Source organism: Mus caroli, unplaced genomic scaffold (genome assembly GCF_978045245.1).
Source record: "Mus caroli unplaced genomic scaffold, Mus_caroli_1 scaffold_11, whole genome shotgun sequence".
NCBI classification, from domain to species: domain Eukaryota; kingdom Metazoa; phylum Chordata; class Mammalia; order Rodentia; family Muridae; genus Mus; species Mus caroli.
In genome coordinates, this window is record NW_028227266.1 from 107,136,898 (window position 1) to 107,151,802 (window position 14,905).

At 42.1% G+C, this 14,905-nt stretch overlaps 1 protein-coding gene across 3 annotated transcripts in view; it reads left to right on the forward strand.

Annotated features, from left to right (window-relative positions):
- Rhoa (ras homolog family member A) overlaps positions 1-14,905 on the forward strand; it is a 31,630-nt gene that overhangs the window by 7,725 nt on the left and 9,000 nt on the right. For all 3 annotated transcript variants that reach the window (XM_085828018.1, XM_085828020.1, XM_085828019.1), the window contains 2 exons: positions 988-1,062; positions 13,714-13,871. In XM_085828018.1, the coding sequence (XP_085684144.1) occupies positions 13,716-13,871 (156 nt within the window). In that variant the 5' untranslated portion in view covers positions 988-1,062; positions 13,714-13,715. The remainder of the gene's footprint in view (positions 1-987; positions 1,063-13,713; positions 13,872-14,905) is intronic.

Consider the following 14,905-nt stretch of genomic DNA (forward strand, 5'->3'; position numbering starts at 1 on the left):
GGATTAAAGGCATGTGCCACCAGGCCTAGCTAAAAGTTATTTTCTTTTTACAGAAGAAGGTCATGGGTGGTATAAATGATACATTTTTCTAATGTTAATAGTTTTTACCTTGATACCACTAAGTTGAGCAGAAGCTCCAGTGTATTCAATATTTGACTTCATCTCACCACCACAACCAAGGAAAGTGTTCCTTCTAAAGGTGTAATGACCTTCATACTGTTTTGCAAGAGGCACTAAATACCCTCATTGGGAATTCATGAAGCTACCAAGGCAATCTTTGTACTTGCATCTACCTGTGATGAGTCTCTGTGATGAGTGTGTGTGGTGGAAGTGGTTTGGTGTTGAGCACCAAATCAACTTTAAGTTGATAACAGTGACAAAAATCCAAATCTGCGGAATAGGTAGATTCTGCAAAAGTGTGTGTGTGTGTGTTGGGGGGTAGTGAACACAACCCATAAAACAGCAGTTCTCAACCTGTGGGTCATGACCTCTTTGGCAAACCTGTCTCAAAATATTTACATTATGCTGGGCGTGGTGGCACATGCCTTTAATCCCAGCACTCAGGAGGCAGAGGCAGGTGGATTTCTGAGTTCCAGGCCAGCCTGGTCTACAGAGTGAGTTCCAGGACAGCCAGGGCTACAGAGAAACCCTGTCTCAAAAAAACAAAAACAACAACAAAAATTACATTATGATTCATGACCATAGTAAGAGTACAGTTATGAAGTAGCAAGGAAAGTATTTGGTGCGTGGGGTCATGGCAGCGTGAGGCACTAGGCTCTGTGTCACAGCTGAAGCTTTAGTGCCTGCCCTACGGCGTTGAAAGATAGGTTGTGGTTGTGTAGTGGTTAAGGACTATGGCGAAGAATCTCAGGTTAAGGATGAGTACTTCAAATGCAGTTAAATAGTGCTGTACATTTTCCTGTCTGGATTGACATTTACATTCTGTCTTTATCCTAATAAAATGAACTTATATCTTATTTTTCATAGCCTTGCATCTGAGAAGTTCCAGGTACTTTGTACAACTGCATCCCAGAACCTGTGTGTTTTTAGCACCTTTATAAGGTATGTAAATAAATATTTCTTCTTGCATTTCCTTTTCCTCATATTGAGAGATTAATACGAAATCTGCAAAAATAATTAAGTGATTCTCTTGTTCTCTGATTTTGAAAACCTTTGAATTTTTCCTGTTGTTTTGTGTATGCATGCATGTGCACATGCTTGTGGTGATCAGGGGGCAGCTGTGCAAGTCAGCTCTCTGTCACATGGGTACCAAGGATTGAATTAAGGCCATCAGCTGTGGCAGCAAGGATCTTTATCTGATGAGCCATCTTGCCGGCCTCGTTTTCTTTTACATTTGTTTGTTTGTTGTTGTTTTTGAGATTTATTTATTTATTTATTTTATGCATATATGAGTACAGCACCATTGCTCTCATCAGACACACCAGAAGAGGGCATCAAACCCCATTACAGATGGTTGTGAGCCACCATGTGGTTGCTGGGAATTGAACTCAGGATCTCTGGAAGAGCAGTCAGTGCTCTTAACCACTGGCTGAGCCATCTCTCCAGTCTTTTTTACATTTATTGATGTGAGTTTTGGGGAGCAGTGTGGTAGTCAGAGGACAACCTGGAAGAGTTAATCCTTTCCTTCCATCTTGTGGGTTCTAGGATTTAAATAGAGTGGTCAGCCTTGATAGCAGACATCTTAGCCCACAGACTCCTTCCTAGGCCTGGTACATACTCGACTTACTTTCCTTCCTCTCTCTCTCTCTCTCTCTCTCTCTCTCTCTCTCTCTCTCTCTCTCTCTCTCCCTCCCTCCCTCCCTCCCTCTCTCCCTCCCTCCCTCCCTCCCTCCCTCCCTCCCTCCCTCTCCTTCCCTCCCTCCTTCCTTCCTTCGTTTTTTTTTTTTTTCTTTTAAGATTTATTTATTTATGTATGTGCGTACACTGTAGTTGTGCAGATGGTTGTAAGCCTTCATGTGATTGTTGGGAATTGAATTGTTTTAGGAACTCTGCTCGCTCCAGTTTACTCTGGTCAACTCCAGTCAACCCTGTTTGCTTAGTCCCTGCTCGCTCCGGCCCAAAGATTTATTTATTATTATACATAAAGTATACTGTAGCTGTCTTCAGACGGGCAGAAGAGGCCATCAGATCTCATTACAGGTGGTTGTGAGCCACCATGTGGTTGCTGGGATTTGAACTCAGGACCTTCGGAAGAGCAGTCAGTGCTCTTACTTGTCATCTTGCCAGCCTTTTTTTTTTTCCTTTTTTTCTTTTTTGTTTTTTCGAGACAGGGTTTCTCTGTGTAGCCCTGGCTGTCCTGGAACTCACTCTGTAGACCAGGCTGGCCTCAAACTCAGAAATTCGCCTGCCTGTGCCTCCAGAGTGCTGGGATTAAAGGCTTGCGCCACCACGCCCAGCTTGTTTTTTCAAGACAAGGTTTCTTTGTGTAGCCTTGGTTGTGTAGAACTAGCTCTGTAAGACCACACTGCCCAGGAGCTCACAAAGCCTGCCTTTGCCTCGAGTTGCTGCAGTTAAAGCACAAGCCACCACCAACTGGCAGCAGATAATGCTAGTCATGTTAGTGGTTTCTGGGAAGAGCGAACCTTGGAGAGAAGTGCCAGGTGCTGCAGGAAAGCACTAAATGGCCTGATCGCTGGGGAATGGTGGCCCACGCCTTTCATCCCAGCACTTGGGAGACAGAAACAGGCGGATTTCTGGGTTCCAGAACAGCCTAGTCTACAAAATGACTTCCAGGACAGCCAGGGCTACACAGAGAAACCCTGTCTCAAAAAAACCAAAATTAATAATTAATAGATAATTAATAGTTTTGGCAAAAAGTAGTTACCAGCTTTGGGTTTTAGAATTCCAGAAATTAATGTCTCCAGAACCTTAGGTTATTTTCTTATCTGTTAGTACAGTACTCTACCCAGAATTCAACCGAGGTGGTTTTTGTACTGCTTACATTGAGACACACGGGCAAATCACTGCTACACAGAAACCAAAGATTCTTTAGGATTTAACATTGGAGGTTAGAGAGACGGCATGGCTGCTAAGAGCATTTGGTGGTTTTTCTAGAGCACTGGTTCTCAGCCGTCCTGATGACCTTTAATATAGTTCCTCATGTTGTTGTAACCCCCAAACATAAAATTACTTTCATTGCTACTTCATAACTAATTTTGCTATTGTTAATGATCGTAATGTAAATATCTGATATGCAGGATATTTGATATGCGGTCCCAGTGTATATATAATGTTATGTCCTCTATATCCAGCGAAACTCCCACCCCGAAGCTGGTCATGACCTACAGGTTGAGAACTGCTATCCTAGAGGAACCAAATTCAGTTTTTAGGGCCCAACCTTCTTCTATTAACTCCAGTTTCAGGGTTCCAGTGCCCTCTTCTGGCCTGTGTGGGCACCAGACATGCAAAGACATACAGACATGTGCAGGCAAAACACCCAAACACTTAAAATAAATCTTTAAGAGAAATTAACACATAATAAAACACAGGTTTGAAAATTTGAAAGAAGTATTTATATATACCAGGCTACCAGGCTCTTTTTTTTTTTCCCCTTCCTTCTGAGACCCAGGTCTTTCTGTATATAGCCCTGGCTGTCCTGCGACTCTATAGACCAGGTTGACCTCAAACTCACAGAGATCTGTCTGCCTATGCCTCCTGAGGGCCAAGATCAAAGGTATGCACCACCATACCTGGCTAAGTCACATGATTTTTATTTGTTAAATTTTCTATTGAAATTTTTAGGTTTAATCCTAGAAGGCTTAGGTAGCTTTTGCTTTTCTAATACTCATCAGCATCATACATATTTTCAATTTAGAGAAAAACCCAAGATGTGTAAATTTCAGCCTAATTGTTTGGGATAAAGTCTTAGAATTATATACTTAAAGTAATGTCAATAGGATAAATGTTATACCCTCAGTGTTTAAATGTTATATTCTCTATAGTAAAGGATTCATTTCATATTTTTGAAAGTCTTAAGGTTCAAGCCCAAGGCTTTGCACATATGCCCAAGGAGAGCTCTGCTGCTGTACTGTACCCCACCCCACCCGTCACCAAGCCCTTGACAAACGGGGTTGTTTTGCATTTAGTGTCCCAGTGTCTAGAAGTGGTAGAAACCTTGCTGTGATCATCACGGTTTCTTCTGCATAATTAGCCTTTTGAAGATGCATGAGGTAAAATGATAATTATCTTAAGTATGCTGAATTAGTCATTTTTAAAGCTGTGTTTATTTTATCTGCATGCAAATTTATTCATTATCTTTCTAAAATATTACAAACATCTTGATCTTGCAGAGGCATAGCAATTCAGATTGTTTCCACTTCTGCTTCTTGGTGGAGGACTGTTTCGAGCCTCCTGATAATTAATGTTTGGCTAATAGGTGTCTTTAGTGCACTTACTGCTAACTAGCAGCATCTCCTCAGATATCTTTGTTAGCTTCTGGTATGTCAAAAGTAAGCTAAGAATTATTGAAGAAATAGATACATACACACTGTAATGCTGGAGGCAGTGGCCGAGCCTGGCCTGTATAAGCAAGTTCCAGGACAGCTGGGGCTATTACTCAAAGAAACCTTCTCTTGAAAAACCAAAAAGAGAGGAGAGAGGGAGAGAGAATATGATCTATGTAGTCTCTAAAAAGTCATCAAAACTATCCAGTTTAGTAATGTAGGTTGTAGAAGAGTCAGGTGCGATATAATGCCAGTACGGGGTGAGGGAAGAGGGCAGGGAGTTAGTAGGTCAAGGCCAGCCTTTACTCCCTTGAACCATCTCACTGACTGTCTATGATCTGACAAAGGAAACTGGTACTGAAAGCACTGAAGAAAGTGAGAAAGTAGGGATTTACCCTCCTCTAGTGGAGCTGATGAACCAGTGCTGCAAATGACTGACATTCTGGTCTCCTGCCATCTATGTTTTTATAACTGAAATCAGTTTCTAGTAATTGTGCCTGATCTATGTACACTTTAACTGTTTAACTTTATTGAACAGTCATGTGGTAGATGTATGTGTTCTTGTGGGAATCATCTCAGAATTTGAAATCTAAATGAAATGTTTGGTCAGTAAAGTAATGTATTGCTTTGTATAATGACAATGGAGCAGAGTCCACCTGGACCTCTTTCTAGAACTAAAATGTGTTAACTGATCTAGTCCAGATGTGCCTAGGATTTGTATTAGAGTGAATATGATTTCATCTTCATCCAGGTAAATTATTATGATTATGACAAGATCAGCTGTAGGAACAGTAACATGATTTCTAGCCCTTTTCTCTTTTGCGTAGGAATGCTTCCTACAATGCACGAAAGGAACGTTATAGGGAAAACGATTTGTGCGTCTAAATTTCCTTTTAAGAAAAATGCCCTAGTTGAGTAACTATGATTCTCTTCTAATTTATGACAAAGTATTTGCAACCTTTAGTGCTTAGATGTTAATAACAAGTGTGTTTAGTCTTTTATAATGAACTTCATTATGGTAAAAACCTGCTTTCTAGAATTTTCTAAGGGTATAGTATCCCCCCCCCCATTTATTTATTTATTTATTTATTTTATTTTGAGACAGGGTTTCTCTGTGTAGCTCTGGCTGTCCTGGAACTCACTCTGTAGACCAGGCTGGCCTCGATCTCAGAAATTTGGGTGCCTCTGCCTCCCATGTGCTGGGATTAAAGGCATGCACCACCACATGCCTGCTCACGCTCTCCCTCCCTCCCTCCCTCTCCCTCTCTCCCTTTTAATCCCAGCACTTGGGAGGCAGAGGCAGGCGGGTTTCTGAGTTCAAGGACAGCCTGATTCACAGAGTTAGTTCCAGGACAGACAGAGCTACACAGAGAAACCCTGTCTTGAAAAGAATCAGTCAATCAATACAAACAAAACAAAGCAAAAACTAATCATCATACCTAGGGAGGCTACAAGAGTTAAAACAGCAGTATACTCCTAAAGTCTGTGGTGTAGCTCCGGGTCTTTACTTCATAAGCTCCCATCTGCATCCATCCATTGGACATGCTTCTGCTGGCAAGAAATTCCCCAATAGATGCCAGTCTGAAATCCTGAGTTTGTCTGCCTCTTTCCAGGGTCTCATGTCACTTGAGGTCTGTGTGTACACCTTGGGGCTGGGTTTCCTGGCACTTCAGAATGCTGTGATAACGAACAGTGCACACTCTACTCTTTATAAAGACATTGTGTGCTTTTCCCACATGAAGACTTTGCACCAGTAATTTAATGCTAATGGCCACAGCAAGGGGATCAGAAATTAGACCTATTTAAGGCTATTAGCTTTGGGACAGAGCAATTGATCAAAGAATTGAGGAGATTGGAAATGACATCAATAGCTGTTTTTTTTGTTCTTTAAAGATTTATTTATTTCATTTATATGAGTACACTTGTAGCTGTCTTCAGACATACCAGAAGAGGGCATTGGATCCCAACATAGATGGTTGTGAGCCACCGTGTGGTTGCTGGGAATTGAACTCAGAACCTCTGGAAGAGCAAGCAGCCAGTGCTCTTAACTCTGAGCCATTTCTCCAGCCCCCAATAGTTGGTTTTTAAAAACAATGCAAAGTAAGCTATTCCCCATTTTCTTTAACCCAACTTCTCTCTCTCACTTTGAGACAGTATCTCATGTGTGCTACCACACTAGGTTTCTTTGAGGATTGAACCAGGGGCATTGTGTGTTAGGTAGATTCTCTGCTTGGTGAGCTACATCTCTCAGCCTGCTCTTCTCTTATCTAGCTTTTCCATCTCTATCTCTATATATAATTTTTCATTTATATTTATTTATTAGCTATGATTAAAGACAATGCTTCACTTATTCTGTACCTGCAGCTTCATGCCATAAAAAGAATATTAACTGGTCTCATTTTGGCCTAATAACCCTTGACTACAAGGGTGACCCTTTTTCCTGCTTAGCAGTTCTAAGATTGCTTAGTGTTTTTAGAACAGTGAAACATCTCTTTCTAGTGCAAACCTGTTTCCTTTCCCAGCATCACTGTCAACTGTTACTTGCTTTTTTGAGAAAATGAGGACCAGGGCTGTACTCAGTTGATGGAGTGCCGTGCATAGCCCTATACAGGTTTTACTTCCTCTCCTTTCCTTTTGACAGGATCACTGTGTAGTCCTAGCTGTCCTGGAACTCACTCTGTAGACCAGGATAATCTCAAACATACAGAGATCTGTTTGATGTGATTGAAGGTGTGTGCCAATACAACTGACTAAAGCCCTATATTTGATTTCCTAGCACCACACAAATGAATGAATGTGGTGCCTGCTGTCTCAGTTACAGTTTGATGGTAGCACTGGATGCCTGCAGTCGGAGGAGTAGGAGCAGTAGGAGCACCTGCTCTGTAGTCTCAGCCTCCTCCCTCAGTGAGGACAGTCCTCAGAGTTAGTGTTTCCATACTTTTCCACTTGTATGCTAAGTCCATTTCCTCTAACCTCAAAACTTGTCGCATTTCTTTCCTGCTATTTCCCTTTCCATAAGGCCCATTAGCTAGACTTTAATAATCCTGGGTGCATGCTGGGAAATGGTAGTCTTTATTACCAGCAGCTATGTAGTCTTTGCAGACCTTGAATTTTGCTTCTATTTCTTCAGTGTGGAGATTATAGATGGGAGCCACTATGCTGCTATTTATTTACCTGTCTACTTATTTAGTGTTTGTGGGTATTTTGCCTGCATGAATGTGTGCATCATGCACCTGCCTGGTACTCAGAGAAGTCAAAGGAGGGCTTTATTTCACCTGGAACTGGAGTTATAGACAACTCTGAGTAGCCATGTGGGTGCTTCCAACCAAATCCTGGTCCTGTGCAAGAGCAGTATGTGCTCTTAATGGCTAAGCCATTATTGCAACATACACACACTCTGGCCTCCCTTCTTTTTAACAAATAGTGTTTCATAGAGCGATTGCTGTGTTGCCAGGGATGAACTTCTGATGCTCCTAGCTTCACCTCCCAAGTGCTCTTACTGTCCTGACCCACAGTCAAGGTTAAGGTTACTGTTGCTGGCCAGGCAGTGGTAGTGCATGCCTTTAATCCCAGTGCTTGGGAGGCAGAGGCACCCGAATTTCTGAGATGGAGGCCAGCCTGGTCTACAAAGTGAGTTCCAAGATAGCCAGGGCTGGCCTTGAACTCATAACTTTCTGCCTCATTCCTCAAGGTTGAAGTTACAGACATTCACTATCATACTACACAAGTGTTTTATTGTTGTATGTTATATAATTCATACTATTAGAGTGTCATACAGGGTCTGGACTAGTCTTGCGTGCACTGTCTGATTAATTACTTAGTAAATCTCTCCGTCAGCACTAACCAGCAAAAGGGGATGCTTAGTATTTTTTGAATTGATTTTTCCTGTCTTCTAAACCATTTGTAAACTTGCATCTCCTAAGTAGTTCTTTTTTTTTTTTTTTTTTAAGATTTATTTAGCTGGGCAGTAGTGGCGCACGCCAGCACTTGGGAGGCAGAGGCAGGTGGATTTCTGAGGCCAGCCTGGTCTACAAAGTGAGTTCCAGGACAGCCAGAACTATACAGAGAAACTCTGTCTCAAAAAACAAAAACAAAACAAAACAAGATTTATTATTATATATAAGTACACTGTAGCTGTCTTCAGACACACCGGAAGAGGGCATCAGACCGCATTATGGATGGTTGTGAGCCACCATGTGGTTGTAACTTGTATTCTAAAGTGTTACCCATTGCAGTGATTGACAGAACAGAGAGAGCTCCTGATGCATCAGTAAAGAGCACTTTGACCTTTACTTCAGCAAAGGAAGAAGTCTGTTAATTAAGGACATGGGCTAGAACTAAGTCCTGCCAATCAAACTCTATTAGAAAAATCCTTCTAGGATGGGCTAGTCTACCTGAGGCCAGGCTATGTAAACTATACTAAATCTCTGAGCTCCCTGGGTTTCACCTGGAAAGTCTAAAATAATTTCAGCCTTGGCAATGACTATGCTTTCTATATATTTTCCAATAGGTGAGGTAATATGTAAAGTCAGAATAAAGAATGTGGTCCTCACTGAGCGTGGTGGCCCACATTTTTTTCCAAGACAGGGTTTCTCTGTAGCCCTGGCTGTCCTGGAACTCACTTTGTAGACCAAGCTGGCCTCGAACTCAGAAATCCGCCTGCCTCTGCCTCCAAAGTCCTGGGACTAAAGGCGTGTACCACCATGCCCAGCTGTGCTCACACTTTTAATCTCATCACTCAGGAGGCAGAAGCAGGCAGGCCTTTGTGAGTTTAATGAGAACCAAGGTTCTTACACAGAGAAACCCCTTACTGTCTCAAAGAGAGGGGAAAAAAGACAAGAATGTGGTCTTTTTAGCTGATTGACTTTTTCTTCGTAATATTTTCAAGATTCATCCACATTGTAACATGTATTACTATTTCATTACTGTTAATGATGAATAATATGGCTATATCACATGGATAACGAAAACAATTGTGTATTAAAGATTGTCTTTGAGCTGGCAGTGATGGCATGCACCTGTAAGTCCAGCACTTGAAAGATAGGAGAGCCAGGCTAGGTGGTGCATGCTTCTAATTCCACTCTAGAGGGAGGCAGAAGCAGGGAGATCTTTGATGCCAGCCTGGGCTACAGGGCAGCCAAGGCTACATAGAGGAAACCTGTCTCGAAAAACAAAACAAAAAAGCCAGAAGGATCAGGAGTTCAAAGTTATCCTTAGCTATTTAGACAATTTCAGGCCACCTTCAGTTCCATAAAACTCCTCAGACACAAAAAAAAAAAAACGGAAAGGAAAAAAAAGATCGAAAGTTCGGCATATTAAAAAGTATGGCATACTAAAGTAATCATTAGTGTCTTGGAGGTATCTGCTGTTCATTAAGTTAGCATTTTCTCCTTTTTATTACCTTAAAAAAAATGGGCTGGAGGCAGAGCCTGCAGATCTCTGAGTTCCAGGACAGCCAGGGCTACACAGAGAAACCCTGTCCTGAAAACCCAAGATGAGGAGGAGGAGGAGGAGGAGGAGGAGTTGTTGTTAGAGATAGGTTTTACTATGTCTTTTTAGGTGGCCCAGAACTCACTGTGTAGACCAGGTTTGTCCCAAGTGCTAGAAAAAAGTACCCGCTGCTAACTCCTGGCTTTATTACATTTTCTAAAGGTTAATAGATACAAGTTAATAGATTTCTTTTAGTCTTTTATTATTTTATATGTGGGTGTTTTCCCTTACCACTTTGCATGCATGGTACCTGTAGAGACCCAAGAAAGGGTGTTGGGTCCCCCAGAGCTGGGGTTGTTATAGATGGTTGCTAGGAGTCATGTGGGTGCTGGCAATTGAACCCAGGTCATCCGGAATAGCAGCTAAGTGCTTTTTTAGCTGCTGAGCCATCTCTCCAGTGCTGCCCCCCCCCCCCCAACTCTCCTCTCCTGCCTCATCTCATGCAACAGCACAGCTAAACCTTTATGTTTTCATACAAACATACTTTCATATGTATCATTGCTGAGCACTTATTTTGAATTCCCAATCTAGTTTAATCTAGAAGACTCTAGAAGGCTGTGTACAAAACTAGGCTAACTAGCTGGGTGTGGTAGTATATACCTTTAATCCCAGCACTCAGGAGGCAGAGGCCTGCCTAGTCTAACCCAGCCCAGGTTTTCTGATTCTTTATTGTTTCACAGGTGTGTGTGTGTGTGTGTGTGTTTGATTTCTGTTTTGCTAAATTTAATGTTTTCAGGGTCCTGCGAGAAACAGTCATTACACAGCCAGCAGTAATGGTACATACTAGCACTTGGGAATAAAGGCAGGGAGATCTATATCAGCCTCTACTACATAGTGGATTCTAGGCCAGTCTTGATGAGAGAAGGCTGATGATACATTATAAAGGAGTTAGATATTTTATCAGTGTTACTTCAAAACATGTCCTTCCTGTGATTTTGCTCCTCCTGTGTAGCTATGTATTATGGTCATTCCATGCTGACTGCAGCTAGAAAATAGAGTTGGAGGAGGAATAGGTATATGTGCTACCTACAGTGAAAGAACGTGAAACTTCAGGAATGGTTCAGACCCAAGGAAAGATGATTCTTGCCTTCTTGTTTGTTTTGAGACAGGGTCTACTGTGTAGCTCTGGATGTAGACCAGCTGGCCTTAAACTCAAAGAGCTCCATCTGCCTCTACCTTCCTGAAGCTGGGCTTAAAGCATCTGCCACTTTGCTCAGCTCCAAGAGGATCCCAGTGCTACACTTGGAGGCAACACCCATTTAGGAGAATGATAATTTAGGGCCAGAAACAGATTTTGGAACAAAAGGGAATACTTGAGATGAACAAGTAGGGTGCTTCTTTCTGGGAAAAGAAAAGAGGTTTTTGGTAAAGATATTTTTCTGCACTGAGGGAGTTAGGAATGTTCAAGGCTAGTTAGTAGATAAGATATGTGGTTCAAAAATGTGAGAGACTTAGAAGATCCTAAATGCTAGACATTCAGCATTGAGAATACCCAGCCATAGGAACAGGATAACTTTTGTACTTGTGGGGAAAATAGGGAGCAGATGAGTGTAGGTGTTGGTGTGCTGTGACTTTCGGGAGTCTTTCCTTCCATCATTGGTACTAGGGATGGAGCTCAGGTCAGTCATTAGGCTTGCATCTCAAGCTCTTTTACTCAATGTGCAATGTCATTGGCCTTTATATCTGCTCAGAAGAACTTAAGGCAATAGAAATAGGTAATTTATTAAGAAAAAAAGGCATTCCCAAGAACAGAAGTGAGCTAATAAACTGAAAAAGGACACATAATCCAAAGTCTTATTTTACTTTAATACAAAGCAGACTGCCACCCTTATTTCCATTTCCTGTACTTGAAAGTTTCTTTATGTCTGATGTCTTAACTACCTGCAGCAAGACAAGACTATACTGTTGGTCAAAATCAGTGGCCTTATCTGGCCACCTCTGTGTTGTCTGTTTTAAAGGCATGTACACATCTATATATTTTTTGTTTGTTTTGAGACAGTCTCACTTATATGTATCCTTGGCCAACCAGGAAGTTGCTGCTTAGACCAAGACTGGCTGTATAGAGATCCCCCCATTTCTACCTCTTTTGTGTGGGGGTGGGAGGGATTGGAAGGCAGTGTTTAGGAATTGACCAGTTTGTCCTTCTACCAAGTGGGTCCTGGGCATTGAACTTGTGTCATCATGCTTGGCAGCAGTACCACTTTCCAGAAAATGGTATCCGATTCCTGGAACTGATATGAGCGCTCAGAATTAAACCCAAGGTTTTTGAAAGAATAGTCAATGCTTGGACCACTGTGCCTTTTCTCCAGCCCAGCGGCAAATAGATTTTTGCATTAAGTCATCGTGCTGCCCGAAATTTTTTTTTTTTGGGGGGGGGGATGTCTCTGTAGCCCTGGCTGTCCTGGATATTCATTCTATAGACCAGGCTGGCCTTGAATTTAGAGAGCTACCTGTTACCTTAGGAGTGCTGGGATTAAAGGTTTACATCACCACTGCCCAGACTTTTTTTTTTTTTTTTTATTTTGTCTTTTTTTTGTCTGTTTTGTTTTGTATGGTTTTGAGGTCTAGAGATTAAACCCATATGTTTGAAAAAAACGTCAAATGTTCTACCACTGAGCTATATCACATCTCTAGTTCTTGAAACATAGAGTGCCCAGATACGCTTTGCAAAATTTATTTTTGCTTTTATTTTTTAGAAACATACACACTATAGCTTCTGCTGGCCAGGAATGGATGAGGCAGCTCCTGCTGGAAGTTTATCCCTTCTGCCTGGGCCTTCCAAGTACTGAGATATAACAGGCATGAACCACCATGCCAGGCTGTAAACTTACTCATTTTCCAGATTGCTCATTGTCAGTTTATAAAAATACAATTGCTGTCTTTTGACAGACTTTCTATGCTGGAAATTTGAATTCAGATCCTTTAGCCTAAGCAGAAAGCCCTTTACTAAGCCAGCCTCTTGACTGATTTATTGGTTTATTTTGTTTTTGTTTTGTTTTTTGTTTTTTTTCCGAGACAGGGTTTCTCTCTGTATAGCCCTGGCTGTCTTGGAACTCACTTTGTAGACCAGGCTGGCCTCGAACTCAAAAATCCGCCTGCCTGGGCCTCCTGAGTGCTGGGACTAAAGGCGTGCGCCACCATGCCCAACTTGGTTTTGTTTTTGAGTCTCACTGTGTAGCCCTGGCTAGTCTAGAACTGGCCTCAAACTCCCGTAGATCTGCCTGCTACCATGCTCAAACAGTATCCCACATTATTACATTATTCACTGTGATCATTGTGTGTGCTTTGTTTTTGTTTTTAAAGATTTACTTATGTAATGTTATTAGTACACTGTAGCTGTCTTCAGACACACCAGAAGAGGGCATCAGATCTCATTACAGATGGTTGTGAGCCACCATGTGGTTGCTGGGAATTGAACTCAGGACCTCTGGAAGAGCAGTCCTGAGTGTTCTTAAATGCTGAGCCATCTCTCCAGCCCCAATGTGTGCCTCCTTTCTACCCCTATGGCTACTAATATGTGTTATAATCTGAGGCTGCTTATGTATTTTTTTTTTTTTTTTTTTTTTGGTTTTTCGAGACAGGGTTTCTCTGTGTAGCCCTGGCTGTCCCGGCACTCACTTTGTAGACCAGGCTGGCCTCGAACTCAGAAATCCGCCTGCCTCTGCCTCCCGAGTGCTGGGATTAAAGGCATGCGCCACCACGCCCGGCTGCTTATGTATTCTTAATGCATTTTAAATAATACCTTTGTTTTATGTTTAAGTGATGGCTGCCATCAGGAAGAAACTGGTGATTGTTGGTGATGGAGCTTGTGGTAAGACATGCTTGCTCATAGTCTTCAGCAAGGACCAGTTCCCAGAGGTCTATGTGCCCACGGTGTTTGAAAACTATGTGGCGGATATCGAGGTGGATGGGAAGCAGGTGAGTACAAGTCCCGAGAGGGAGAGTCAGTGCCGTTGTGTGTTGGGTTCTGTGTACACCCCGTGACCAAAATATTAGAAACAGAAATCCATTTTCTTTCTACCGCCTTTTTTTGGGGGTATTTGGACGAATTGATTGGTTGGTACTTGGACGTTGAGACAACTCAAGCTGTTTTTGTTTTTGTTTTTCCAAGACAGGGTTTCTCTGTGTAGCCCTGGCTGTACTGGAACTCACTCGGTAGACCAGGCTGGCCTTGAACTCAGAAATTCGCCTGCCTCTGCCTCCCAAGTGTTGCAACTAAAGGCATGCGCCACCATGCCCGGCTGATTTTTATATCATTGTTGAACCAAGGCTGGCTTTGAACCCATGATTTTCTGGGCTCTATCTTGTTTATTTTTGAACCAGGGTCTTATATATTCAGGATTTTCCTTCCACTGCTTACTACATAGATAATTACAGGTATATGTAATAGTGTCCAGCTAGTGTAGTGGGCTAGACTAGCTGCTCTGCACTCCAGAATTTCTCATTATAGAGCACTTTTTTGGGCCAAGAATATAAATAATATAGGGAATAGAAGGGGCGTGGTGGTTCATGTCTGAAATCCTACAGTATAAGTTCCAGATCAGCCTGAGCTAGAGAGTAAGATTGTCTGTTAAATAAACCATCAAACAAATATGTATATAGGTGAGTAAATGGCTCTCGGGACACAGCTCAGTTGGTAGAGTGACGCCGCTATTCAGTCTCCAGCACCACATGAACCAGATGTGGTGTCACGTGTTTCTAATCCTAGTAATGGCGGCCAGAGACAGGAAAACCAGACACTTAAGGTCCTTTTCAGCTTCTCAGCTACATAACAAGTTTGAGGCCAGCCCGGAGAACATGAGGTCTTATTACAGTAAAATAAAATACAAAGGTATTTCAGACTAGCATAAGACATAGTAGCTTACACACATAATCCCAGTACTTGGCAGGCAGAATAATAAACCCTGCCTCAGGTAAAGAAAGAATATTGGTGTAGTGATCCAGACCTGTAG